At 53.4% G+C, this 26,545-nt stretch overlaps 11 protein-coding genes across 11 annotated transcripts; 9 read left to right on the top strand and 2 right to left on the bottom strand.

Annotated features, from left to right (window-relative positions):
• Positions 1–2,004: 2,004 nt before the first annotated feature.
• BO86DRAFT_55731 (protein phosphatase regulator GAC1) lies at positions 2,005–4,437 on the top strand. Its single transcript, XM_025677474.1, has one exon. It carries the CDS (start codon positions 2,122–2,124, stop codon positions 4,201–4,203), a length of 2,082 nt encoding a protein of 693 aa, XP_025529181.1. The 5' UTR covers positions 2,005–2,121; the 3' UTR covers positions 4,204–4,437.
• Positions 4,438–5,304: 867 nt separating this feature from the next.
• BO86DRAFT_388155 (histone H4) lies at positions 5,305–6,405 on the top strand. Its single transcript, XM_025671784.1, has 2 exons — positions 5,305–5,655; positions 5,877–6,405. The coding sequence occupies exons 1-2, from the start codon at positions 5,646–5,648 to the stop codon at positions 6,176–6,178; spliced, it is 312 nt and encodes a 103-aa protein (XP_025529180.1). The 5' UTR covers positions 5,305–5,645; the 3' UTR covers positions 6,179–6,405.
• Positions 6,406–7,086: 681 nt separating this feature from the next.
• Positions 7,087–9,014, top strand: BO86DRAFT_388154 (putative mitochondrial carrier protein). Its single transcript, XM_025671783.1, has 2 exons — positions 7,087–7,221; positions 7,324–9,014. The coding sequence occupies exons 1-2, from the start codon at positions 7,186–7,188 to the stop codon at positions 8,761–8,763; spliced, it is 1,476 nt and encodes a 491-aa protein (XP_025529179.1). The 5' UTR covers positions 7,087–7,185; the 3' UTR covers positions 8,764–9,014.
• Positions 9,015–9,279: 265 nt separating this feature from the next.
• On the top strand, positions 9,280–10,514 carry BO86DRAFT_388153 (GNAT family N-acetyltransferase). The gene is made up of 3 exons (XM_025671782.1): positions 9,280–9,342; positions 9,413–10,020; positions 10,130–10,514. Exons 2-3 carry the CDS (start codon positions 9,588–9,590, stop codon positions 10,372–10,374), a joined length of 678 nt encoding a protein of 225 aa, XP_025529178.1. The 5' UTR covers positions 9,280–9,342; positions 9,413–9,587; the 3' UTR covers positions 10,375–10,514.
• Positions 10,515–10,594: 80 nt separating this feature from the next.
• Positions 10,595–14,265, bottom strand: BO86DRAFT_408798 (SH3 domain protein; the record flags this gene model as incomplete). Its single annotated transcript, XM_025674369.1, has 2 exons — positions 10,595–13,688; positions 14,119–14,265. 2 exons carry the CDS (start codon positions 14,263–14,265, stop codon positions 10,773–10,775), a joined length of 3,063 nt encoding a protein of 1,020 aa, XP_025529177.1. The 3' UTR covers positions 10,595–10,772.
• Positions 14,266–14,535: 270 nt separating this feature from the next.
• On the bottom strand, positions 14,536–15,366 carry BO86DRAFT_309662 (ankyrin repeat domain-containing protein; the record flags this gene model as incomplete). The annotated part of the gene is made up of 2 exons (XM_025667825.1): positions 14,536–14,856; positions 14,929–15,366. The coding sequence occupies 2 exons, from the start codon at positions 15,364–15,366 to the stop codon at positions 14,536–14,538; spliced, it is 759 nt and encodes a 252-aa protein (XP_025529176.1).
• Positions 15,367–16,336: 970 nt separating this feature from the next.
• Positions 16,337–17,256, top strand: BO86DRAFT_455304 (uncharacterized protein; the record flags this gene model as incomplete). The annotated part of the gene is made up of 2 exons (XM_025677103.1): positions 16,337–16,384; positions 16,511–17,256. 2 exons carry the CDS (start codon positions 16,337–16,339, stop codon positions 17,033–17,035), a joined length of 573 nt encoding a protein of 190 aa, XP_025529175.1. The 3' UTR covers positions 17,036–17,256.
• Positions 17,257–17,960: 704 nt separating this feature from the next.
• Positions 17,961–19,445, top strand: BO86DRAFT_309633 (uncharacterized protein; the record flags this gene model as incomplete). The annotated part of the gene is made up of 1 exon (XM_025667822.1): positions 17,961–19,445. One exon carries the CDS (start codon positions 17,961–17,963, stop codon positions 19,443–19,445), a length of 1,485 nt encoding a protein of 494 aa, XP_025529174.1.
• A 386-nt stretch (positions 19,446–19,831) lies between these two features.
• BO86DRAFT_388149 (uncharacterized protein) lies at positions 19,832–21,041 on the top strand. Its single transcript, XM_025671781.1, has 2 exons — positions 19,832–20,899; positions 21,010–21,041. The coding sequence occupies exon 1, from the start codon at positions 20,090–20,092 to the stop codon at positions 20,801–20,803; it is 714 nt and encodes a 237-aa protein (XP_025529173.1). The 5' UTR covers positions 19,832–20,089; the 3' UTR covers positions 20,804–20,899; positions 21,010–21,041.
• Positions 21,042–22,565: 1,524 nt separating this feature from the next.
• On the top strand, positions 22,566–23,123 carry BO86DRAFT_455303 (uncharacterized protein; the record flags this gene model as incomplete). The annotated part of the gene is made up of 2 exons (XM_025677102.1): positions 22,566–22,882; positions 22,940–23,123. Coding segments are annotated over 2 exons (415 nt in total), but the record flags the coding sequence as incomplete, so codon positions are not given.
• Positions 23,124–23,691: 568 nt separating this feature from the next.
• BO86DRAFT_388146 (Zn(II)2Cys6 transcription factor) lies at positions 23,692–26,187 on the top strand. Its single transcript, XM_025671780.1, has 6 exons — positions 23,692–23,855; positions 23,927–24,007; positions 24,066–24,494; positions 24,571–24,789; positions 24,851–25,140; positions 25,214–26,187. The coding sequence occupies exons 1-6, from the start codon at positions 23,758–23,760 to the stop codon at positions 25,867–25,869; spliced, it is 1,773 nt and encodes a 590-aa protein (XP_025529171.1). The 5' UTR covers positions 23,692–23,757; the 3' UTR covers positions 25,870–26,187.
• The last annotated feature ends 358 nt before the right edge of the window (positions 26,188–26,545 follow it).

Below are 26,545 nucleotides of genomic sequence, written 5' to 3'. Positions count from 1 at the left end.
TTTTTTTTTGGTTCCTTTCACTACTCCCTACACTACCTACACTCCTCTCCCTCCCTCCCTCCCTTCCATGCCTACGGACATACGACACAGTGGACGTACCGATATCCATGGGATCCACCAGGCCGGAACGCATTGACTGGACAGTTGGGGATCGTCCCCAGTCCCAGACCGTTCGATCGCCTATTTTAAGTTGGTTAGTAGCATCCCAGCACTCGTATTTACCACTAATACCACGGCCACCTTCATCATCATCATCCTCTCATCTTCTTGCTCCCTTCTTGCTCCCGCTCCGGGTACGGCGGCAACTTGGTAGTCCAAGGTACCGACTTGTAGCTTCGATCCCACTCTGTTATCGCTCTCTGCCCCTGTCATGTCACCACCCGTTTTCGCCTTCATCTTCATAGATTAACCAATTCAAGTAGTCATTTCAGATTACAGTTTGCTTCAAGAGGGGTAAGAACAGAGAGACAGACACACCAAGAGGGAGAGATGAGGGGCTAGACACCTGTTGCTTTCGGAGATCTCGAAGTCAAAGATGAATCTGGAGCGATGGAAGAAGGAAATCTACGAAATCTACGAAGCAACTACTCGATGCAGTCCTAAAAGAACGGACCCGCTCCATCTACTGCCCGCTTTAGTTTTGCCCCTCCCTGGCTGGCAGTGGGTGAATGAACGAGCGAAAGAGAGACAGCCATTGCGGAACGAGACGAACGAGACCGTACTCCGTACCGAATTTTCCTTGCCTGGGCGGCGGCGGCTTCGTTCTTCGACTTCTTCTTCTTCTGCCTTTGCCTGCCTAGACTACCTGCTTGCTGCAAGTTGCAACAACGTCCGAGCTCCTCCTCCCTTATCAATATCATTCCTGAATTATGTCGAGCTTTTCTGATTAGGAACATCTTTTGCTAGGGTGGGTGGGACATTTATTTTCTTGAAATAATAAATATTAAAATATTATTTTTATTTTCCTTATTTTTGACTCTCCAGATATTTTAATTTATTTTCGGACATGTAATTAAATCCTCTGTTTTCAACGTTCTCTCTGTCTCTCTGAGTCTTCTTATTATTCTTAATCTTCTTCTACTATCTTCTCTTTATACCGACCGTCAACTGCGGCTCACTCCATTTCCCACTCCGCCCTGGGCCTGTCATCTTTCATATACTCACTCCATTTTCCCACTTCCTTCCCATCCTTCTCCGACAAGCCCGCCTTCGAATCCTGGTCCTCCCTCCCCCTCCCTCCCTTCCTCCCCTCCATCCCGATTCACTTCTTTGTATCTACTTCAATTCCGGTTCGCCTTCAACCAAACCAGCCAACCAAACCCGAATTCCGTTCTTCTTATTCTGCTTCTTTTCTTCTTCTCCTCTGGCATCCTCCTCCTCTTTTCAAACCCACGTTCTCACTTCCAATCAATTATATCCCTGGCGGTTTCTGTCCTGTTTCAACGTCAATCTCGTTAAATGTCGCAATCAAACTGATGTCGCATCTCCAAGGTAAGTACTTTGACAGAACCGAATATCCAGCCTCCTCCTCCTCCTCCGCCCGCGTCGCCTCCCACTTCCAATACTTCCAATGGCAACCTCTTTCCTCTCTCCCTCCTCCCTCACGCAATTCGAGAATTCCAGATGTATTCCCGGTGATTTGTTTGGTCGCAATCGCTTCGTTCTCAATTCGTACCACTGTCTGGGATCCTGTTATGTGTCGTAACACCTTGTTTGCTGCATTTGCCCTCCGCACCAAGCCTTTGCCTCCAACGCTCCTTCTACTTATCGGCACCCACTGGAACGTCGCGAGTCACACCACTCTTCCTCCACTTTTCGCTGCACGCCCAGCTCTGTCATCAACTCACTCAACTATCTTTCCCTCCCACTTATTACCCTCGCCCTGACGCGGGTCGAAGCTTCTGTCCCTCATGCTCCACTGTCTCACGCTGCGTTTCCAACCTTGATGCTCGGAACTGACTGGAAGATAAGACCACTTTCAAAGACGCCATATCCCCGGACCTCTTGTCTCTTGATCAAAGACCGGCGTTCTTTCCCTCGCACCTCACCTCGCTTCTGGAGGTTTCTCACTAATTCATTATCCACCCCCCTTTCTGTGTTGCATCACACAAGGTCGGCCGGATGCCCTACACTGCGCCGTTGAAGACGTCGCCGTCCGCGCAGCACATTGAACACTCTCCACTCACCTCCAATTCCTGTCCCAACTCGCCCACCGTGGTCTCCTCACACCCTCCCCGTCCACACCTACCTCGCTCCTACTCCTCGACGTCTTATGTACGGCGGCATAGGAGGAGCCCTTCCAATAGCAAAGCCTTCGTCTTCCCTGAGCCAGATCACCCGTCAAAGCCAGGCCATGTCAGCTACTCCCAGTCGAGTATTCGAAAGTCTCCTCCTCCCCTGAGTGACGCGGTCATTCCTCCAGGGGCCCTGATCTCTCCTCCTGATTCTGCTCCTAACTCCAGTGATGAAGAGACATCATATCGACCGCAGGGCGAGCTGCAGCTGGAAAAACTAGAGGCAGCCGTGAGGTCGATCGAGCAAAGAAGGATGTCCTCACCGGAGAGACCGGTAGATCAAGACACGTCGTCTTCAAGCATGGCTGCTTCCACCGCCGACGCCCTGAAACATATGCGGCCGCCTCTTTCTCGAGAAGCTCGCAAGATCTCTCATTCACGTTCAGCTACCGAGTCCTTAGTTGACCACAAGCAAGATGAAGTCTTAACTACCTCACCGGAAGAAAGTGATCGGGACGATGAACCCCGTGTGAAGCACCCAATGGTACGCAAGAAGTCAGGAGAGCTCGTTCGGCCTGCTCTTCGTCCAGCTTCGGCTCGACGGCGTCCGTCCAGTATGCCAGGAACGCCGACATTTTCCAAGGCTGTGCATTTCGATGCCCAATTGGAACATATCCGGCACTTCCTGCAGCTGGACAAACCCCAGGCTGTCAGTGCCGACACATCTCCTGTCGACGACTATGATGCTGCCGGGGAGTTTCCTTTCCGCCACACACCTCATGACAGCACTTCGGAATGGGAGATCACGCTCAACAACTTCCCTGCTGATGTCTCCTCCCGCGCCCATCAGCGTGTCCGCCTGGAACGTCTATATCTTTCTCCTGACAAACATACCCTGATCGGTGTTGTGGCTGTTGCTAATTTGGCCTTTCACAAACATGTTGCGGCTCGTTTCACCTTGGATCATTGGAAAACGGTATCCGAGGTAACAGCAGAATACAACGACCAATCCCGACAGGAGCATGCCCACGATGCTTATGACAGGTTCTCATTCAATATTAAGTTGAATGATCAGACCAACCTTGAAAAGAAGACAATGTTTGTGTGCATACGCTACAATGTCGAAGGCCAAGAGTATTGGGACAACAACCATCACAAGAACTTTCAAGTCAATTTCACGAAGATCACCAAGCCTAAGGTCGGGCAGACGAACCCGCAGCCCACGAAGCCTCGCACCGCGTTGCCTCGCAGTAGGAGCTTTGTGGTGTCCACCAGTCGTCCCCATTCAATGCCCCCGTCGTTTGACAACTTTTCCGACATGGATAAGTATGTATCTTTCGGCAACTCACCCAAGGCCACCAAGGAGAGTCAATTGTGTGACGATGAGCCGCACGATGTTGAGGTCGCTGCTCCCATTCGTCGTGATAAGCAGAACCACCAGGTTTTTGGCAACCGCTATGACTTTGAGGCATCATTGACGGCGGCTATGAAGACCAAACCGACGCATGACCGAACAACCTTGGCCGCCCGCGCCAAATCCAATCCCTCGCCACATGGTCATCATCAGCACACTTCAGAGAAGCGAATGAGTTCTCGTGATAACATCTCCAGCCATGCAAACGGCAATGGCCATCAAACAAGTTCTGTGTCCAGCCACAAACCTTCCACCCTAGTATCGAGCAAACCACATCGCGAGTCCTCAGTATATAAGGAGCTGGTGGATAAGTATTGTTTCTTCGGCTCCCCTAACTTCTCAACGGACGGGAACGATTCCACGGCCGTTAAGGATCTTGCAAGCCGAACGAGCTCCAGCAGCAGTTCCAGCGCAGGTTCCCCCTGCTCTTCCCCTCACATCGAGGCCTCATATGGTGCCGATTCACGAACTTCCTCTCCTAATCACATCGGATTCCCCTACCTCCAGAACAACTTCCTCAAAGAATCCAACACGCCAGCAATTATCCAAGGATGAACCAAGAACCCTCATCCTCCCGAAACCGTCCTCCTCCTCCATTGAATGTCGATACATATCTCAGACTTTGTATCCGGACGATACGATGCTTGTATGGATGGGCAGGCATCGCCCTGTTACATGTGAATTCTTCCATCTTCGGTGCGATCATTCCGACGGCGTCAATCTACTTTTCCGCAACCAGATGCGTGCCACAGACACATTTGCAAAGCTGTTTGGCAAAATTTCAGCGCGAGCAGTCAGGGTTCAGCCGCCCATTGGCTCTCGGTATATTTCTCGGATATGCGGTCTAGGGCATCAAGCTCAGGGTTCTCTGCGATGTGTAATAAACCGCGAGGATCCGGGATGATGCCGGACAAGTTATCCTGTTTATTACTTTACATTTAACCAAGTAGTGGTCCACTACGATGACGATTACGACCTGATGGCTTTTATCGTTTCTCCTCGACTGTCCAAACTTTGTTCGGATGATTTTGTTGTTGTTGATTACCTGTATGTCCGTGAGATTCAGAAGGCGTTTGTTTCCAAAAGTCGATCTGCATCGGCCTTATCTGCTTCTTCGTGTCCAGCATTTTGTTCCTCCTGCCTCTTCCAGCGTTCATACATGTTCTATTGTGGGTGGGGCCGGCAAAGATGGCTTGTCGTTATTTAATGTGTCATTTGATGAGAGGAGTTTTTGGGATGTCCGGATGCAGTCTGAAGCCTGACTGGGTGAATCACAGAACATCTTCACTTTCCACGTGAGCTTTCCGAGTAGATGTAGATGTCGAAGTAGTGTACAACTTACAGTATTTGCATGCCGTAGCTAGGCCAGTTTTCGATGAATATAGGATAGCGTTAGATCTGTGAGCTTCTCTCCCTTTCTTCACTGTACATCGCGACTGGTTCGATATCCAAGCTGCTTCCAAGTACAAGCAACCTTGAAGTCAATGGGTGTTTGGTCCAGGCCTCCAGGCCTCCAGGCCCAGAGTTGGGGAAGAGGGGCGGTGAGCACGTGACCGGCGTACCCGCAGCGGGAAGGCGGCTCCAGGCGGACGCGTTGGCAGCCAGCCATACCTACAGTACCGTACATACTCCGTAGACTACCTTACTGTACCTTACCTTTCCCTTTCCCTTTCCCAGGGCTCCCCTTTCACCCGTCTCCAAAGCGGCCGTTCATAACGCCCTTTTTTTCAGCCGTTGCCCACCAATCAGCCGTTTCCATTCCATTTTGACCCTTCCAGATCACCCTTTGACGCTTAGTCACTCCAAATCACGCTCTCGCTCGCCGCCCACTCCGCAAACCTATTTAAACCGTCTTTCGTCTCCTTTTCCCCTCTCTTACAACCTCTGATTTTCTCTGGCCCGCTACGCGTCACGTCGACCATCCATCTATCTTCCACCCCGCGTTTTATCAATTTTCTTCGCTCATCCATCTCGACTTTTAAGCACATTTTGCCAAGATGACTGGACGTAAGTAATTATTTTTTTCTTTCTTTCCCTTTCGGTTTTATGTTACGTGGTTTGCCCGTCTGCTGTGGCTGGATGAGGCTGCTGCTTCGCAGCATCGTGTCTCCGACGGCACGTGATCGGAGCCCTGCCTGGCTCTCCGTCCCTCACTCAATTCGCCACACCATCTCAAGCCTCAGCTCTCTTATCTTTCCTATCGAATACTAATCGCTCTTCATTCACAGGTGGCAAAGGAGGAAAGGGTCTCGGCAAGGGTGGTGCCAAGCGTCACCGTAAGATCTTGCGTGACAACATCCAGGGTATCACCAAGCCCGCCATCCGCCGTCTCGCCCGCCGTGGTGGTGTCAAGCGTATCTCCGCCATGATCTACGAGGAGACCCGCGGTGTTCTCAAGTCTTTCCTCGAGTCGGTCATCCGTGATGCCGTCACCTACACTGAACACGCCAAGCGCAAGACCGTCACCTCGCTGGACGTTGTGTACGCCCTCAAGCGCCAGGGCCGTACCCTCTACGGTTTCGGTGGTTAAACGCCATCTGTTCTCTTTCGATTTCGCTACCGTCATATCATCTCGTCCGTTCAACTTGTCCTCCATCGCTTGCCCATCAATTGGCTCGCCAACACGACGTATCCTTTTTTTTTTCTGTCGCCATGCGCCAGTCTTCGGAGTACAGCCGGAATGAACATGGGGGTGGGTTCACGAAATGGATGGATGGATAAGATACGACGATAACGAGACAACAAATCTGTCTTCGGTCTTCTTTTGCTTGGGATACTATTCGCTTTGTGCAATGGGTTACGGGGTTTCAGGGTCTGGTCGGGCATTGGTCGTTAATATCATCTGTTTCTAGTTTCTCTCCTTTTGTTTTCTATCAGGACTGTGGATTATGGCCTGCGAGGTCTTTTTTATGAGTTGCAGCACCCGCAGTGGTCGATCTCGTTATCTGCATGTAGATCGGTCGCGTCAATCATTCTTTGGGTGGATAGATGAATGAAGAACTTCCTATCAGCCTGTCACATTTCCCTCTTGATCGCAGATTAAAGGACGTCAGCCTAATTGGCGGGATGTCGGTCATTCCACTGCGTAAATTTGACTCTCTGTGATCTCACGGTGCTTTAGCAGAGTTATGGTCGGACAGGATCACATGCTCCAGAGTGAGTTGCACAGACCCGCCCCGTTGCGATGATGTAATGGGGCCCGGCCCCTCCTCCCGTCCTCTTCCCGCTCTCCCTTTCGGGTCAATCAACCTCGGTCATCAATCACACCATGCCGTCGGATGGATAAGCTCCTTACTTACGAGAACAAGGTGGAACGATGCACCGTCGAGTGATACTCTTCTACCTTATCTCCTGATTTCCCCAATCATCAAGTATTTTTAAAGAAGACTGTTTTGCTTGCCATTCATCACCACAACGCAGACATACTAGAACAACAAGAACCCCCAAACAGACAGACAGCCCATGGTGCTGACGCGGACGAACTCTCCCCAAAGCTAATTGACCAATCCAGCTCAAAGGCATACAGCGTGATGAAAAATGCCAGAATACAAGATGTCCTATGAGGCGGAGCTGGTACGTTACCTCCTCTACTTGTGTGAGGCCTCCGTTTCCACTTGGGAAATAGTGTCTCCATAGTACCAGATAGTGAACACTAAGCGGCCTTCACGCGTCTAGGACTCCTACCAACTCTACCACCGCTACGAACAGCCTCGCCCTCAACCCCAGGACCAAGACTGGAAACAGGCGGCGCTGCGGGGCCCGGCGCTGCCGGCGCTGGGCAACGCCCTGGCCGGCGCCATCGGCGCGGCCCTGAGCAATGTGGCGACGTATCCGTTGAGTCTGATCGTCGCGCGGTTGCAGACGCAGCAGACGAGAAGCTCTAAATCAAATGAAGATGGCAAGGCGAAGTTACGGGAGCCAGATGGTGGAGAGGATGATGGCTACGCGGGCGTCCTTGACGCGGCCCGCAAGATCTACGCGCAGGAGGGCGGGGTAGGGAGCTTCTATACGGGTCTCGCGCAGGATACCGCCAAATCGGTGTTCGACTCGTTTCTGTTCTTCCTGGCGTATGAGATCCTGCGGCAGCGGCGGCTTCGGGCTCGATTCGGTGGTGGTGGTGGCGGCGCACGGAGGACGAGGACGGTATTGCCCGTGTTGGATGAGTTGGTGATTGGGGTGGTTGCGGGGGCGTTTGCGAAGCTGTTCACGACACCGTTGGCGAATATCGTGGCGAGGAAGCAGACTGGGGGTAGGAAAGGGTTGGTGGGAAGCAGCAGTACGAGGGAGATTGCGGCGCGGATTCGCGCGGAGAAGGGTTGGCGGGGGTTCTGGTCGGGGTATTCGGCTTCGCTGATCTTGACGCTCAACCCGTCCCTGACCTTCTTCCTGAATGAGGTGCTGAAATATGCACTGCTGGCGCGACAGCGGCGGCGGGATCCGTCACAAAAACAACGGCCGCTCACGCCGGCGGTCACTTTCTTGCTCGCCGCGCTGAGCAAGTCGGCGGCGTCGGCGGTGACGTATCCGTTCTCCAAGGCGAAGACCCGTGCGCAGGTCATGGGCGATGACTCTTCGTCGTCTGCGCCAAAAGCTTCAGGTGGGGAGCCGTTGAAGGAGAACGGTAACGCGGAGACGGACGAGGGGATCTCGTTCACACCGGCGATCGTCAGCAATGTCATCAACATCGCTCGCACGGAGGGTGTCGCGGGCTTGTACGCGGGTCTGCCGGCGGAGGTCCTCAAGGGCTTCTTCTCGCATGGTTTCACCATGCTCGCCAAGGACGCGGTGTACTCGGCCATCGTGCAGAGCTATTACCTGCTGCTGATCGCGCTGCGCAAGTACCCGAGCCCCGAGGAGCTGATCCAGCGCGCCCGCGAACAGGCTGAGGAGTACGCGGACGTCGCGCGGGAGGGCGCTCGTGATTTGGCCGAGAAGACCAAGCAGGGTGCGGAGGAGGTGATGCACTCCCTGACCGCGCAGGGCGAGCCCGAGGAGGCCAATCTGCTGGGAAATAATGAGACGGCGGAGATGGTGGGCGACTATGTCGAGGATGAGGGCACGCACAAGGATTTGTATCATTGGTTCTGGGAGAAGGATCGGGAGGGGAATTACTGATGTTGGGGTTGAGGTTGGGGTGGTGGTTTTGAAGAGATTGAGCGTTCATCTACACCTGTACTAATTGTTGAAGCTGTAGTTTCGATATCATTGACAACAGGTAATTATCATCGATCCTTGAATTACGGTCTTCTGTCCGCAAAGCCAGAAGTCGGTAGTCGGCAGCAACCAGTCCCGGGTTGACTGTTACCAGTATGAACACTGAATCACCCCGAGGCTGGCTACATCTCCAAGATTTTATCTCAAGGGCTGTATGTATACTGGTTCCTAGTTGACCAAACGATGGTATGGAAGGAGGTGGTCCCTAATCGAAAATAGTCTTCAACATGCATAGTATGCAAACTAGTCTCAGTCTATACCTATACACCAACCAAAGGATGCGGATTTGTCCTATCTCAACTCTTGACAGTGCTGTTCCTCAGCCGAGATTACCTCCCGAGTGCGCGGAGGGGACAGCGGAAGTGTCATCTTCATGAAAGCCTGTTTAATCTGAAGATAAGCCGGGGGGTGGAAGCTGACCACTCTGACGATATGAAGGCGGGCTAGTCCGACTGACTACCACGCTAACTGACTCCCCTAGTAAGTATTCTTCCGTCTTACCGGCGGCACACAAGAGCATCGCATCTTCTCACGAGTGTACTGTACAAAGAGCAACAAGAAGAAAGTAATATAAGGATCCATCCATCCCCCTCCCTCCACCACCAACAAGAACTACAAACTGTACCACCAAGCACCAAACCACACCAAACCCCAGGATTCACAGCACACGCACCGCACCACAAACCACCCCTTCGACCTATCTCACCAAGCCACAAAGAAACAAAATGCCAACCCCACCCCTCCAAATCCACCCCGTCACCGAACCCGACCTCCCAGCCCTAACCCGCATCTTCTACGCGGGGTTCACCACAGTCATCGACCGCCAGATGTTCCCCGACACGCCCGGTCTCTGCGCCTGGTGGGCCGCCGCCAACCGCCACGATCTGCGGCAGAAACCCGGGGTGCAGTTTTTGAAGGTCGTCGATCCGGGTCTTCGCAGTGGCAACAGCGACAGCCTTGCCCCGGACGCGGACGTCAACGGGAGTGGCGGGGACGACGGCGGGGTCATCGCCTACGGGAAATGGGATCTCGACCCGGGCCACCGCGGTGCCCGGTTCCCGGAATGGCATGCGGATTCGGATGGGGCCGTGTGTGAGCGGTTCTTTGGCGGGTGTGAGGTGATTCGGAAGGAGGTGATGCGGGGGAGGGGGCATTATTGTATTCCACCCCCCCCCCCCTTTTTTTTTTTTTTTGTTATTGGAGGGGGTAGAAGAGCTGCTGGGGTGGGTTTGGATGATACTGATACTGACTGACCCCCAAAACACAGACCTCGATATGTTGGTCACGCACCCGCAGCACCGGAGGCGCGGGGCGGCGACGATGTTGGTCCGCTGGGGCTGTGAGCGGGCGGATCGCACGGGGATGCCCGTGTATATCGATTCGACGCGCGCCGGGGTGCCGGTGTATGAGCAGTTGGGGTTTGTGGTGGTGCGTGAGGATGCGGAGGCCGAGTTGTTTAGTATGGTGAGGGAGCCGAGGGGTTCCTCCTCTTCTGGGGTTCATGAAGGATGAAAGATGGGAAATGAATGTCTGGTTATGGGTGTTGAGGGTCAGACTCGGTTCTATTCTGGGGGTTTTCGGGTCAGATAGAGAGGCGGGTTGGATTTCCTGGTGCAGGCTATTCAGATCGATCATTCCTGAATGGTTATGCGTCTTAGACTCGGCATATCAGCACAATGTAAAAGTAATCATCATGATGTCAAAAGGTAAGTCATAATTCATAATCATCATCATATGCTACATCATTCATGCACATTGTAAGAAATCGCCCGTCTTCCCCATGGAAGTCAGTCATGAGAAACCAGAAACAATATCAGAAGCATGCACAGACAGAGAAGAAACAACCCTCGACAAGCACAACCCCCAACTAAGCCTGCCCCTCGAGTACCTGTCTCATGAGCCTCGACCGACTAGACAATCTCATCCACCACATGCACATGTGAGCCTGGAAATAACCCCGTTAACCCGGCATAGCAGCCCCAGTACCAGTCATCGTTGATGTTCTCGGCTTCGGTGATTTCAGCACCGCGAGGGAACATCAGTTCATCTTTGACGCCGTCTTCGGGGTACCACGACCACAGAGCATGGACAATCAGCCCAACGCCTCCATCGGGAGGAAAGCGTCTTGATGTCGATGCCGGTGCAGCGGAGGTAGGCAGGGTCGGAGCAGCGAACGTCGGCGTGTTGGGAGTGCTGGGTTCAGAGGACGAAGGGGACGTAAGGACAGTAGTGCGATCGCGCTCGCCGCCAAGTGGCCAAGGACGAAGACGGGAGGCCTTTTTGCGTCGCTCCGAGCCTTCCTTCCATAGCCAATCGCCGGGTGCGAACTCGGGCGAGGCAATTCCTGACCCTGTTCCAGTTGCAGCAGAGGATGAAGATGAAGTTGTGTAATGAGAGAATGGAGAGTTCGGAGTTACAGGAGTCGACGCAGTCGCATGGATGTTTGTAGGAGTAGGAGCGGTGAAGGGAGATGATGAAGGCTGTTGAAGGTGGTCGTCGTTCAAGGCATATCCGCCTACTAGATCCCTGACGATGACACGGCGCTGCCCCTCGTCGTAATCTTCGAAGCCAACGACGATCATACGGTGGCCCTTGATGCAGCGTCTCCAGCCATTGTGACCGTTCTCCTTGCGAATCTTGCCAGTGGCAACAAGGCGCAGGTAGCAATTTGCGCAGATGTCGTAGTCGCCGTCATTACATACAAGGCAGTGGAAGCGGAGCGTTGAGGCGGGGATTGGGTGCGTGCAAATGTCGCAATTTGTGGTGAAAGAAAGAATCTTGAAAATCTCAGTGCCCGATCCGGGGGCGTCATTGCAGTCGTTCGAGGCGCCATTTGGTGTGATTGTGTATGCCCTCGTTGGCGATGCTAATAGGCTATCGCGGGTGATGCGGCAAATGGGAAGCAGGGCGTGTGTGCAGCAGCGACCTTGGTTGACGCAGCGGTTGCAGAACCCCCAATCTCCTTCGTTGCATTGATTACATTTCCAGAGACAGTCGTTTGCTGGAGATTGGCAGCTGTCACAGAACAGCCCAGTCTGCAATCTTCGGGCGGGGTCGTCGTTGGTGACCATTCGCCCATCTCTGTCGGATCGATAGGCAGATTCTGGTGCTCGAAGATACTTGCAAGACTGGAGTATATGCGATGCGTCAATAGGAGCTCGAGGCTCACCGGTCGATGATGCGCGAATGCGTGCGAGATCCGCTTGAGCAGACGCTCCGAAGCCAGTCCATTTGAGGCAGCCGCTCCCGGTGCGATAACATCGCAAACAAAGGTAGAAGTTTCCCTCTTTACAAGTGGGACACTTTTTATGGAGGTCATACTGTATGTTAGGCTTATCGCACCGGTCGCACTTGATTGATGGTTCCACGTACAGTGTCGCTGAACGGGGAGGCGCATTTGATCGAGACGATGAAGGCCGTGAACGAGGCTCCTGCCTTGCTGCGACACCTACCTCGGCCACTAAAGAGCTGATCGGAGGCGACACTGTTGAGGGCTCATCCGGGCTTGAAGGCCAAGAGCCGTTGCGTCCCCTGTGATTCAAAGCCGTGGCCACTCGAGGAGAATCAATCGACGATCTTCCAGCCGGGCGAAGCTGCCTCTCCCTTGCTCCTTCAACCCAGATGTTGGGAACGTTCTGCTCAGATGCCGTGGCACGGCGTGACCGGGATGCTGCTGAAGCCTCCGCTGTCCGAACGCGATCAGCTTGCGAATTTCGAGGCCGATCAGCAACCATGTCACTTGACGATCGCGCTGCAGGCCGCAGCGAGACTTCCGAAGAAGACGCCGCGCTGACCGCTACAGGCGACGTCCTCCGACGAGACCTAGTTCCTCCTTGGTCTGACAGTCGTCTTTGATGGCCTGGGTGCCCGTCACGCGCGACAAGCGGATCCAGAAGATACGGTCTCGATACCGGGGGACCGCCATTCGAGTCTCTCGTATCCCTCATAGCAGCAGCACCTGTACCATTTCCCGCCCTCTGTACAGACTGGGATCGCGCGCGAGGCCGAGAAGACGGGGTTTGCGAGTTTTCTCGAGGTTCCGTCCGTTGCTGCTGGGACCGTGCTCGTAGCCTATGCCTTCGACGATACGCATCCGCAATGCGCTCACTGAGCTCTTCCTCCTGCGACGGACCCATATTATCCAGATCGATATCATCCAACAACCCCTCCTCAAAGATCTGTCGCAAGATCTCCTCTTGCATCGTTTCCGTATCCGACAAACTGAGTAGTGACCTTAAGCTCGACTGATGTTCCACCCGCCTTGTCGACCGGTCCGGATCCTCCTCCCCAGCTGTCGTCCGCTGTCGTCGTGAAGAACCCTCCCGTCGTCGTCGAGACCGACCATCCTCCTCCCTTCGACGCTCGTCCGAATCCGTACCCGTACCCTCCACTCGCCGATGACGACTCCGCGACGAATGTCTCGAGCGCTGTTGCTGTTGTTGTTGACGATATCCCGATCGACTGTCTTGCAAACTCAAAGCCCTCACTTCCTCCAGCACTCTTCGATCCTCCGCATCTGAACCCGCATCCGTGGACGGAAATACCGAATCGCCTGGTTTATACCTCTGCGCAACCTCCTCCTTCTCCGCGGCGGATTTGTCTCGGTCGGGACTGGCCGTCAGGACCATATCCAACAAAGTCGTCACGGTCGCGTTGGGACGGGTGTCGCGCACGGCAGCTCGGCATGATGGGCAGGTGAAGCGGGCGGACGAGGACGGTCGGGAACGGGTTCCTTGTACGGCGAACCACTCTTTGAGGCACGAGCCGCAGAAGGTGTGGAGGCAGTTGAGGAGGGTGAGGGGCTGGTAGAGAAGGTCGGTACAAATCTAGGTGGAGTTGGGTGACATTAGCTCCCTGCATATTTTCCATCGATGGTTTTCTTTTGTTCTGTTCCGTTTAAAGAGAATGGACTGTATGTCTAGTTCTGACAGCTGGGCTGGCACGCAAGGGAGGCAAATGGAGAGCGTCGAATCATGGTGGGGGGACACCCATCAACTCTCCCGCAGCATTCCAGTGGTTCACTCATGTCACCAAACTTACCGAACAAGTCAATTCTTTCTCGAGATCTCTCAGGCCTGGACCTGAGTGTGGTGCAGTCGACATGGAGGTACCAGAGAGAGGAAGTATTTGGAGGGAGTGGGAGGAGTTAGGAGGAGAAAGGAGTCAACCGGAGTCAACCAGAGTAATCGGAGTCAAAGTAGACAGGAAGGAGGATGGAGTGAGTGAGGCCTGAAGACCAAGAGAAGGGGAACGAACAAGCGGGAACTTAGCGGGAGGAAGACCTGGAAGAGGCTGGGATTGCATGTGACGGCAGTGGGACGGGGTTCTGGGGCTGGGCTGGGCGGGGCGGCCAGTCGGCTCAGGCACCACAACCACAAACACCCCGCCAGGCCCACTCGCCATGTTTATTCTCTATCTTTGATCTCTCCACATCCACATCCATGAGATCAAGCAAGTTTACTTCTAGTTGCATTTGACTTCTTATCCCATCTTCAGTTCTCAATCTATGATGTCAAGGGGACAAATAAATCGACAATTCATTGAAAAAAGGCGTTTGCGAAACACATTTCAGACACCTTCCAAATGAACTACATTGATAAGATAGACAGAAGAAGGCCGTGATCATACCATCATTCTGAGAACTATCGACAACTAGCATCCCGAAACCGTCATTCACTCGTCCTCCAGACCAGCTGACTTCACCAGCTCAATCACCTCCTCGTTCCCTCCCTGTCTTGCAGCCCACAGAATCGATCGCCCCATCTCATCTCTGAAGTGAACATTCGCCCCCTTGCCCAGCAGATACACTACCGGCTCTCGCTGGCTTTTGTACACCGCACGATACAACGCCGTGCCCCATCGATCCGCCTCCACGATTCCGCAGTTCGTCCACCACCCACTGGCTTCCTCCAGATCCGCCCCGTGCTCCACCAGCAACTCTAGCGCCTCCATATTCCCCAGCTCCGCCGCAGCAATGTGCGCGGCACTTCTCCTCTGGCGCCATCCGTGCTGCAGCATCAACCGGAGAATCTCCACGGACGGCTTTTCCCCAGCTATCGCGGCCACGCCGGGCACCAGGTCGTCATAGCCACCCCACGCCTCGTTGGGGTCCTGTCCGTTCTCCAGCAGAAAGCGCACGATCTCCACATCGCCGTAGTAGGCTGCTAGGCTCAGTGCATCGCCGACGACCTCGCTGTGGTGGCCGTTCAGATCGAACCCGTTCTTGACTAGGGTCTTCCAGACGGCGAGGGACTGTGCGTAGCAGGCTTGGTGGTAGAACTCATCATTCAAGGAGCCTGGGGTGACCTGAAACCCCTCACTGAAGACCCAGTCCAATATGTCGAGCTGAGCTTTTCCCGCCGCCCGGGCGGCGATGTGGGCTAGTAGGCCGGGTTGCTGTTCGGCATCGGTTGACTGGTACAGGTCTCGAATAGCTTGGAGATTGCCGCTGGTGATGTCTGCCTCAATTTTCTCCTGCACGTGTCTTTCAAGAGATGACTCCATGATGAAAATGGGCGTCCTGATCTCAGAGGACAGAGAATGAGAACGATGTCTAAAAAAAAAGGGTTGTATTCCGTTTCTCACGATGCAAATAAGCAGCCCGGTTGCTGGAACTCCGCACTGACTGAATGACGGAGAGCTTTGCGGTGTCCTGGGTCGAGCTGCTGATGTTGGCAAAAATTGTTCGGAAATTATACCAGCAAGGTTGTGACACTGCGCCTTTTGAGTGAAAGGGATGAGAATCCTGTCAGATTCCCAACTTGGTCTCCATGGTCTTGTTTGGTTGGCTTACTAAGACTATCATAGGCAACCAACAAACAACTTCCACTAGGTGTTGAGCATCACAGCCATCCTCGTTTGATGTCTCAAAAAGCGACCCACTCATGAGGTCTTCAGCTGAGACCTCCCATGATGGTCTGTCATCATGTTGGGGGCGATGACTTGAAGTGCTTTTTAGGCCACCTAGTGCTGATTCTTGGATATGGACTCTATCGGTCCCTGCATCGGCTACCGGCCTGCTCCGCGGGCGTAGTGCTTATTGTTCCCATCATGGTCTCTGTGCCTGGAACTTTTTGCTGTATCTCATCTTCCAGGATTCTCTTCCTCGCGGGGGCCAGAATGCCAACATCTAAATTTCGGCTTTCCTTGTTCGAACAAACACCACACAAATTGAAGCTGTAGGCTCCAGTCAATCGTTCTCATGGCCACCTCTGGACTGACTGCAACATTAACAACAGCTCGCTGGGAGCCGCCGAGTAACCCTCGTCTGTCTCATGTTCTGTATGTAAGAAATAAGGCCCAAGCAGGGACAGAAAACCGCAGCACAGCAATTTCTGTTGAGCTGAATTCCCGGATATAAAATGGAAGAACCAAATGCGATACTCCTACTTTGCATTGAGACACACACTCTCTCACTCATCGAAGCCTATTCCGACTCTTTGGCATTCATTGGACCCTTGAAACCAAGTTCAAAATGCGATTGTCCGCTTTCAGCCGCAACAACGCCAACAGCAATGGCAATGTTCTGTTCTTCCTCTTTTCAATCCTGTGCTCCTTGCTCCTCTTCACGTCCCAGACACCCACTGCCTAAGCCGCTCCAGTCAGCACCGCTCCCAGCAACAACAACAATGCCTTGGACACACTGCAGCTCGCCGCCCGCGACAAGCACATCCCCACCAAAGCGCAAGTCGAAGAACTGATTCAGCCGGCCCACCTCCACGAATTCAGCCAGTACGCCAAGCGCAACCAACCCCCAAAAGACAAGACTATCTTCTTCACCGGCCAGCCGCAGAAGGCCATCAACGAGCTGGTCAAGTGGGCGAACGGGCAGCACCTCACCTCGGTGCGCGACATCTGGAAGAACGCCAACTTCTTCCAGAAGGGCCAGTACAAGGAAGTCGACGCGGCCACCTTCACCCGCTTCCAGCAGGCCTTCTCCAAGTACTACGCACAGCAGACCGCCGGCACCGCCTATCTCATCTTCCCGCACGACAAGACCCCCACCAAGACTGGCATCTTCTACAGTGTCGAGCTGCCGGAGATCATCGCCCATGGGAAGGTCGAGGAGATCGTCTGGATCGATCAGGATAGAATTCACGATAAGGGTTACGAGTGGAAGACGGAAACCAAGATCTACTGGAAGAAGGGGGAGAGCAAGCCGGCGGGTGCTTAGAGGATCCGGACTTCGGACGGTTGGCGGTTACTAGGTTGTCTTTATGGTCAGTGATTTAAGAAGACTGTTTACGGTTCTTTGTTGGACAATCTGGAGAAGATAGTACTGCGACGGGGGTTTATAGGTTGGATTGTTTAGTTGAGCTGCTCCGTCTGGGCGAGTTTGTCGTATAGATACTTCAAGATAGGTAGAACTGTATGATAGTACGAATGGGTTAGCAGCTTGTACCATGATGATTTTCCAGGGGCAGCAAACTGTGGTGGTTGAAGCTTCAGACTGGAGGGTAATCATTGAGAGTAGCTGCGAGACTGGATGTGTATACCTTCCACCCAGCCTTGGGGTATTCCGAAAGTGCTTGGGGATTCCTCCTCGCGGTTTCACCCCTCTCGGGGAGAGGATGAGGTTTCCAAGGAGGGTGACTGGTTGCAGACGAGACAACACAAAAACTCTATCACGACCTCCCCATTCTACCTCAGAAGTTCTCATGTGCAGTTCTTCTTTCCGGATGCTCCGGGTCTTACACTTTCTTCCGGATCAGATCACCTGTTCTATTACTAGTTCATTGTCTGCTCAGCCCTGGTTATCTGCCAAGATAGGTTCCTTGATGACCGCTTGAGCGAGTGGCTATTTGATACAGTAGGCTATGCAGGGCTACCAGGTTCCCAGGGGAGAGTCCTGATATTGAGGCACGTGTTAGTATACATTAGGAAGGAGTCGAAAGCGCCCCCCCCCCCTCCCCCCGATCCTATAAGATAGACCGTTGACACTTGACCCTACCCAAAGGTACCTCAGGACGATTCATGTCGTTACTCGCAAGAGGCACTGAAAGAAGTGTTTGAAATCGCAAGATTACTGATTGTATAATCAGATCTTAGACTTACTGCCCTCTTGTCTGTTGTTTCCACTCGACCAATTGTTTGAAGACATGTATCATCCTGATCTCCGGGGGCATCTTCTGTCACCTCTCGACCATAGCATCCCAAAGGTGTATTTCACCTTTTATCTCTCTTTCAGCTTGCAGCAGCCAGGAGTGGGCTTAAGGTCACTTCAAAACGGCATCAGAAAGCTCGCTGAAACCATTCCATTTATTACATATGATGTGGTTCCCTCCGATATCAAATCGCCGGAGAACGCTCACTGCATCCGACCTCCCTCTAGCTCGACCATGTTCGTACCATTACTTCAAGTCCGAGACCATTTTTATGAATCGGTAACAGTACTTGGGGGCACTTCCACCTGTACTGGCGATGAAGAATTGGAATTCTCCAAGAAGTACGCACCCCTACCGACAGTGCTGCACCCCACGCAGCCCCAACCTGCTCTGCGATTTGCCGCCAACATGATGACGGATGGGATTCTTCTGGGTGTCAGCTTCAACCACTTGGTCTTTGACGGCACTGGAGTTGGTAACATTCTCGGTGTTTTGAGCCATTACTGCAGTGGTGCGCAGAGCACGGCAGACCTGCATGAAATCAATATGAAAATGCGTCAGCAATTGTGCCTTGAAAATGCAAGCGGCAAAAGCTTATGGAAAGACTTCTCCGCCAGCCACAGCGCGGAAAGCCCTTTATCATGCTTAACCCCTGCACAGTGCCAATCGGAAATGGCACCGTCGCTCCTCGAATCCTTCCGATTCAAAGTGTCGGACAGAACGATCCGTCGGTTAAAAGGTGTTTGTACCGCCATGATATCTGGCAACAACTACTACGAGACAAATGCGGCCAGCTTGGCATACATCTCATGCCATGATGTGCTGACCTCTCTTCTTGCGGTGTGTCTGCATCAGGGTCAAGCCACAGCATTGCACGAAGGTGATTACAAGATCTCCTTTGCGGCCAACCTCCGACCTCGCATGAGGCCCCCCTGGCCCAACCTCTATCTCGGGAACATGGTCGCTATGTTGCACGTGCCACAGTCGTCCCTGACAGAGAAGGCCAACATCAATAAAGGGATCATCGCGGCATATCATCCCAACATGCACACTGAAGACTTGATCCAGGTCGCCAACACGGCTTCCGCAATCCGCCAGGAGATCCGGACCCTGACGGACCCGCACATTCGCAGCTTGATCACTTATTTGCGGCTGCAGCGTGACTGGGGAGCAATGAACATCAAAGGCGGCCACTTCTCCGTCACCAGCCTTCGGCATTTGAATGTGTATAACTTCAATTTCGGCGAAGATTTAGGCACGGTGTCCGACTTTCGCTTGCATGTGGGGCTGCTGGAGGGTTTTCTGTGTGTGATTCTTCCCAAGGGGCAGCACAAAGACTGGGATATCCAGTTCATGCTGCAAAAAGAACAAGTTCAAGCAGTCAAAAACCACCGTCTTTTTCGTTGGTTAATGGGTGAATGTGATGGGCAAGCTAAGCATGGTTACTGTGCCTCTCTATTGCACGGAACCATGGATTGAGGGCAACCCCCCCTCTCTATATCACGAACCATGTGCTTGTCGTGAGTTAGGAAACGAATTCCGGAGGGGATGGCTCCCTTTTCCTTTCACAGGGCAGGAACCAGTCGTATCTAGGCAATGAACTAGCAACCATCCTAGGGACGGATGCGCCTTCCGTGCCAGTGTTATGCCCTTTTATTTATAATGGCTTTGACTAGGAGGAATGCACCACTCTTCCCCCATCTCTCAACAACCCTCATCTAGTCACCACAACTATATCCTAAGAAATCATGTCTCGGGTCGATCCTACCTCAAGACCGCGAAGGTCCATCCGGAAGACAACACATCGCGGAGATATGATTCCTCCCACTACTCCTCCCTATATTCATCCTGCTATACCGCACATCGAAAACAGTCATCCATATCATTATTCATCACGAGCATCTTATCTACCTCGCAATCAGCAGTTCGTCGATCATTCCGCTCATAGTCATCCTCAGCCGAGCTTACTGCGTCATTCGAACGACGTTGACCACACCGAAAGAGTGCAAGATTGGCTTTCCCGTAAGCTAACCCCATCACAAATCCTCCTTTCTGCCGAGCAATCCTAATGCTGCCTTTTAGAGGCCGATTTGACACCAAGAAGGTGGCCGGAAGTGCAATACATGGCCAAGAAAAAGTCAAAGTCAAGGCAGAGGAGGGAAAGGAGGAGAGCAAACGCTCAGCAGACGTCAGAAAGGGCAGCCACAACGTCAACGGCTGGTCCCTCGACAGTTGAAGTTTCGTCCACTCTCCCCACGACAGAGACGGAGACAGAGCAAGCCGCACCAGTGGAACCAACAACCGAGCCACCAGACGCAAGTACCCAAGGGGGAACAACAACCGTTGATCAGCTAGCGGCAGAGCTTGCCAAGTTAACCAGCCTGGTCGATTCCGTAAATCTTCCCCCCGTCTATACATACTCTCTTTTCATCTACCATGAGCCTTATGGATTGGGACGACGCAGTGCCACTCGCGCCACTCCCGGCCTTAATCGTGCTCTCGCGGTGGGCGTGATGGATCCCGAGCGCATAGGCGCTGTCCTCTCGAAGATCAAGCCCTTAGAGATGTTGGGTTTGCGAGACGTTTACCGGTCACTCTTCGATAGGGACTTGTTGGACGATGTGAGAGATAATAAGGCTGGGCTGGTGGTCAGGCAGGATCCTGAAGAGGAAATCCGGACGATAGACCATGACTGCATGGGGGCACGTTATGACCTTCCGTGGGATAGAGCAGTAACCATCCTGAAAGCTTTGGGCGTGCCTACCCAGGAGCAGTTGGAGACCCTGCCGCCATCGGTTACTGGGGGTGTTACTGTCGAGCGGGATGGCCGGCGATGATGAATTTGCCGAAAGAGCCTTTCGCTGATCTGCTCAGGGAGTGGGATGATGGTCTTATGCAGTTGCATAGTATCTGGAGGTTAGCTTAGAGTAACTCTGTTTAGCTTAGTTTTGGCTATTCTTCCGCAATGAATATTTTGAGCTTGTGAAAATGGTGGATGAGGTAAGGTGTAAGGACTGTAGAACAAACAGTGTGCTTTCCTGACCTGAGTAACTGTTGAAGTCTTTTCTGTTTGCTTTACAACACGGCTCATGAGGTGAGGGGTCTTTTCCGTCATCGATAGCCTGGAGAACTATCACACGTACCGTATCGGGGGTGGAGGTTGTCACCCAGTCCCAAACTGGAATTTGAGCCCGACTCCCGAGTCGGTCACCGAGGCGCAGGGAAGATCCTCGGGAATTCCCCGAGGTGTGGAGACCCAAATGACTAAGCGGGATACAAAGTGGCCTAGACTATTGACACGTGACCGATAAGCATCACGAAAATGTTCTGTGATGTCCGACTCCCCCCTCGAATGATGTCGGTGTTGTCATGGCAGACGTGGCCACAGTCTACCCTCTGCACAGCTGACGAACGTTATGACGTCCTGCTACCTATAATAGCATCATCCAAGGGATCCTGCCCTTTGTAAGGCGCTCCATTTCCCCAGAATTCGTCGGGCGGCACGTCGATCGTCCTCGGAGCAACTGATCTTCCTCCTTTCGATAAGCTTCGATAGAACAAAAGTCAGCATCGCTAGGAAGACTAGCTAGCTATCAGTCTCGGCTCTCCTATGGCATATCCTGGTGCTAGGAACCTCGATTCCGAAACAATGTCCCCCTACGCATGACTTCGCTCCGACGCAATTAATTGCATCGCTTAAACGTGCTGCCAAGATACCCCCGACTCCAGCTCTTGCAACATTGGAAACAATAGTGTGCCACTGCGCCCCTCTCCTAGAGGGACTGCCAAGCACGGATGGGATGATGTGATGGTGAAGCGGTAGCCGGTTGCCCCTTCTAAGGCTGAAGGGCTGCAGCGTTCGGGGTGGGGACCGTAGAGCTGCGTGCGTACGTATGCCTCTATCCACTTTCGGTGGCGCTGGAGCGGCTAGCGACGCCCTCGGTGGGAACATCAACCATCATGGCGCAGTTCGATGACCACGCTGATGGAGGAATAGTGCAAGACCCTGTATGTTCTCTGTCTATCTGGCTTATCAAGAGTTGCAGCAATTGCTGCGCATCGTCGAGATATCCCCTTCAACAGATGTGAGTCGGGTCACTGGCATCTCCCGTCCTGACGCGTCAGGACCCGCGTACGTACCACCCGTGGACTTCGAAAGGCACGCAAAACCCTAAATCAATGAGTGGCAGCGGAAATGCCAAGACTCCCAAAGATTGGGGCGATAGATCGGGGGCGCGCCCACTCTCCCCAGCTCTCTTTCCCCCTGGATAGTCTAGGCAACATCATTCGAAAATTCATCAGCGCCCCCCTGCCGGACTTCTGTCAGCGGCAGTGTCATCGGGGTTTATTGATTTAAGAGGCTGTTTCGATTGATAGCCAAGCCCCGATCTGCGTTGCCTGTCTAGCCCGATGATGTCGTATGTGGCTATGATGTGTGCCACATTTCTGGAAGGAGAGGGGGGGAAGTTTGGTCTGCTTTGCGAGGCTCCACTGCTTGGCTGGGTGGCTGTCTGTCTATATAAGAGGGGTTGACCACCTCTCTTCCTTCTGAGTTGTTCATCAAACAAAAACCATCTATCATCTATCCTATCTTTCACAATGGGTCTCTTCCACCACCACCACGAAAACCCCCCTCACCACGGCGGCCCCCAGGGCGGTCCTCCTGGCCCTGGCGGCCCCGGCGGCCCCGGTGGTCCTCACGGCGGCCCTCACGGCGGTCCCGGAGGTCCTGGAGGCCCTGGCGGCCCTGGTGGCCCTGAACACTTCGGCGGCCCTCACGGCGGTCCTCACGGTGGTCCCGGTGGCCCTGGTGGCCCTCACGGTGGTCCTCACGGCGGCCCCGGTGGCCCTGGAGGTCCTGGAGGTCCTGGCCCCCACGGTCACGGTGGCCCTCAAGGCGGTCCTGGCGGACGCTGGTAAAGTAAGTTGGCCAACCGCATCTGCACTATGATCAATCACTAACTTCTGGATAGTACGACACACCTACCTCCGACTACCATTGAACCGCGCTTCGCCAGGGGTTGAAGCTTGCTTGGATTGTACATACGTTGTTGGATTTGGCTGTGGTTGAACATGTCTTGCATCATATACATTTGCCATGATTGAATGGCGCAAATACCCAATACAATCAGAAATCATAATTCGACGAATTGCTTGAATCTTCCTCCCGAAGTTGTAACTCTTCGCATCATGTAGACTTCTAGACTCAGTTGCACTCTACTCTCCACTTTAATCGCGATGACGATGTCGGAAAAGATAGAAGATGCCATTAGGATCCCTGGTTACTTCACCCATATCTGGCGGGGCTCGTTGTTCTACTTATAGAATATCAGGTTCCACGTAGTACGTCATACGCAAAACTGATCTAGAGCTCAGATTGATAAGGAGCGATGTTGCTGATATACTTAGGCTATGTCGTTGGAGATCTAGGCCAGTGATATTTGTCAGTCGGATGAGTTCATGTTTTGACTAGAGACATACATATTCAATGTAATAGTAATTCTCTATATATTTCAGGTTAGGCTTGTAATGAAATAATTTACCACTTTATCGAAGTCTTATGCTCCCAGATTTCGAATACTAAACTTTTACTCATGCCTCTATTTCCGCCCCCATGTCGGGGAACGGAGCCCTGGTGCCTCAGGCAGAAACAACGGACACGGAATCCCGTCCCCGCTCAAAGAGTCATCAGCTCATGTCCTTTACGGTCTTCAACACCCTGCCTGCAGCTTTCTTCTCCCTTTCCCACTCATGATATCTACTGCATCCTCACACTGTCTACGTGTTTGTCATGCGCAGTCAGGAAATCACAGCCCTCAAAGCATGCCGGCCATGCTCCAAGGCCAAGACCCGGTGCGATCCCGGGCCAAGCAGCCAAGCCTGTCAGAGGTATGTGTGCAACGCCTGGGAAGCATAGCATAAACCACTTCCGAGATCATGACTGAAAGCGAAGTACGTAGATGCCATCGCCTACGGAAAGAATGCACGAAACAAGCCCCAGGAGCGCATAGTCTTGGCAAACCCAGAACCAGAACGTTGACGTACGTGCTGTCTATCCTCTCAAACTGCAATAGTTGACGCTGAATTGCCCATGTCCAGGGACGTGAGACGGTTAGAGAAGAAACTAGAGAACATGACCTCACTCCTAGGGCCCTCCCAGCAGCCCATTGCAGACATCATCTCGAATTGCGGGTGCCTGACACCCGTCGGCCAGATGCCACAAGTGTCACAAGCACAGACCTATTCTTCGAGCGGGTCAAACGAGACATCGCAGGCGACAGTCGCCATTTTCCACCAGCGCATGGCGACGCGCTTCCCCTTCGTTGTGTGCGCACCCTCGCTGTCGGATGATGAGCTTCTCGTCCGCAAACCGTTCCTCCACATGGTCATGTCCATGATCGCCTGTCAGGATCAGGAGGCGCAGTGGGCTATCGCCGGGAAGGTCAAGGCGCACCTGGTTGAACGAGTCGTCGTCAACGGGGAAGCTAGCTTGGATCTCTTCCAGGGGTTTCTTCTCTTCCTTGCGTGGTGAGTCGTGCCCCCTTTTTGATTGTTCACTATATGATTATAATTTTGACCGCTGCGGGGGCGTGTGTGGGAACAGGGCGCATATCTACGTCCCCTCGCCGGAACAACTGTGCAACTATCTCCATCTACTGGTGGCTCAGAGCAGGAATTTGGGTCTGGCCAGAGATGTATCGAGCGGGGCGCCGATGTCCGTGTTGTCCTATATGAAGTGCAGACAGTTTGAGCGGCCATCCGGCCCGGGCCGGACCTTGGAAGAACGCAAGGCTTATCTGGGGTGCTTTTACTTGGTTACGATGTATGTCTCCCCAGCCTCGGAAGGCTTCATATTTGCTTGATGCTACGACTGACCCAGCCAGGATCTCAATGTGTCTAGGCGAATCCGAGCCCATGCAGTATACAAGCTACATGGAGGAGAGCTACCAAGTCCTCCAAGCGGCGGCGCAAGGAGAATCCGATCGATACCTGTTGTGTCTGGTCGATCTCGCTCGCATGGCGGAGAAAATCCACCGTACCCTTCAGCTAGACCACCCGCATGGGTCGACGGGCTCCTCGGTCTGCGCACATGGAGGAATGGCCATCCGATGGCTGCAGAAGGAGCTCGAACAACTGAAGCCTGCGCTTGCATTCAATGATCCCACACAGACCTGTAAGCCCGCCACCCCGCTGCATCAAGAGAAAGCCAAGAGCGCATTTAACAACGGACCTGAACAATATGACAGCATTCCTCCTTCTCCAATACCACAACCTCGAACTCTTCGTCTACCGCACCGCCCTCCGCTGCGACCCCGACTCGAGATCAAGCGCCTACCTGCCCACCCACCTCACCACCCTGCACGCCTGTCTCCACGCCGTGAAATCCTTCTTCGACACCTTCTTCGCCATCCCCTCATCGGCCTTCTTCCACATGCCCTACCTCCTCTGGTGCCAACTAGGCCACGGCTTTCTCATGCTCTCCCACATCTCCGTCTACGACGTTGGAGACGATGACGACGATGAGAACCCGGCAAAGAACCTCTGGGACCGGGAGTACGCGCGCCAGGTCATAGATTACCAGGCGACGGTCGACCGGCTCACGCAGAAGGTGGCGGATGCGGTCGCGGTCGCCCGCGAGGAAGGGACCCTGGTTCCGAGGGTGTTTGGCAAGGTGGCGTCTCGGATTGCCATGTGGCGGGATGCCCATGCGCGGCAGGAGGAGGCCTTGCGACAGCGGCAGCGGCAGAGAAGTACGCTTCGGTCCGCGGCCGCAACATCCACGTCGACAATGAGCCCAGAGGTTGTTGTCGGGATGGAGATGGAGACGGAGGAACTGGTGCCTGGCATGGGGTTGGAGGATTTGTTGATGATCGGGCCCATGTGGGAGTTTCTGCCTTTTTGACCCGGGGGGGGGAACGGGGGCTTATGTTCGTGCTACGGTTGGTTATGGTTGGGCTATAGGGCTAATAGATCATGAGGCTGGCGAGGCTCAGGAGGAGGAATGATCATCATGATTACCATATGATCACATATCATGGATTCCGCTCGCTTCTTCTTCCGCGAAGCAGAACCTTGGCTGTCTGCTTATTTATTTTACAGCCTTGTGTACTGCGTACTGTACCTGCCAAGACGGTTCGCTCTGGTCATGCCATGGCTGGAAGCTCATCAGCAGCCAATGCAGGCTCAGCCGCGTAAGTGGGTCTGCATCCATCAATATGCGGGGCGGGGGGGTGGGAAGGGGAAGGGGTCTCGCGTCAGCTCCCATTGGGACACCCTTTTTACCCCAAAATTCTATCTTGATTGTCTCGAGGACAATCCGCTACCTGTTTTCAATGGCAGAGGCAGCTACCCCAAAGGTGCGCAAGCAGGAAGGGAGCCCGCGGCGGATAGCGGGTCCTGTACTGTACAGTACTCTGCTGATGGCAGACCGTCAGTTCAAATTTCAGAAGGATGAAAGGATCATGAGTAGTGCGATTATCACACCTCAGACCTCGTCTACTGTGTACTATGAGTGAGATACACATCCTGATATGAGTCAGTTAGTTAGACTAGTCCGTCACCATCCTCATCACCAGGGT

Source organism: Aspergillus japonicus (genome assembly GCF_003184785.1).
Source record: "Aspergillus japonicus CBS 114.51 unplaced genomic scaffold BO86scaffold_15, whole genome shotgun sequence".
Lineage (NCBI taxonomy): Eukaryota > Fungi > Ascomycota > Eurotiomycetes > Eurotiales > Aspergillaceae > Aspergillus > Aspergillus japonicus.
Note: the sequence above shows the minus strand (reverse complement) of the source record. Positions and strands in the feature narration are given on the sequence as shown.

Excerpts from the sequence above, each read along its gene's own strand:
- BO86DRAFT_55731 (XM_025677474.1), top strand. The coding sequence starts at position 2,122 with ATGCCCTACACTGCGCCGTTGAAGACGTCGCCGTCCGCGCAGCACATT.
- BO86DRAFT_388154 (XM_025671783.1), top strand. The coding sequence starts at position 7,186 with ATGCCAGAATACAAGATGTCCTATGAGGCGGAGCTG. Across the intron at positions 7,222-7,323 it reads TGTCCTATGAGGCGGAGCTG|GACTCCTACCAACTCTACCA; the intron begins GTACGTTACCTC and ends TCACGCGTCTAG.
- BO86DRAFT_388153 (XM_025671782.1), top strand. The coding sequence starts at position 9,588 with ATGCCAACCCCACCCCTCCAAATCCACCCCGTCACCGAACCCGACCTC. Across the intron at positions 10,021-10,129 it reads GCGGGGGAGGGGGCATTATT|ACCTCGATATGTTGGTCACG; the intron begins GTATTCCACCCC and ends CCCAAAACACAG.
- BO86DRAFT_388149 (XM_025671781.1), top strand. The coding sequence starts at position 20,090 with ATGGCCAAGAAAAAGTCAAAGTCAAGGCAGAGGAGGGAAAGGAGGAGA.
- BO86DRAFT_388146 (XM_025671780.1), top strand. The coding sequence starts at position 23,758 with ATGCGCAGTCAGGAAATCACAGCCCTCAAAGCATGCCGGCCATGCTCC. Across the intron at positions 23,856-23,926 it reads AGCAGCCAAGCCTGTCAGAG|ATGCCATCGCCTACGGAAAG; the intron begins GTATGTGTGCAA and ends CGAAGTACGTAG. Across the intron at positions 24,008-24,065 it reads CCCAGAACCAGAACGTTGAC|GGACGTGAGACGGTTAGAGA; the intron begins GTACGTGCTGTC and ends GCCCATGTCCAG.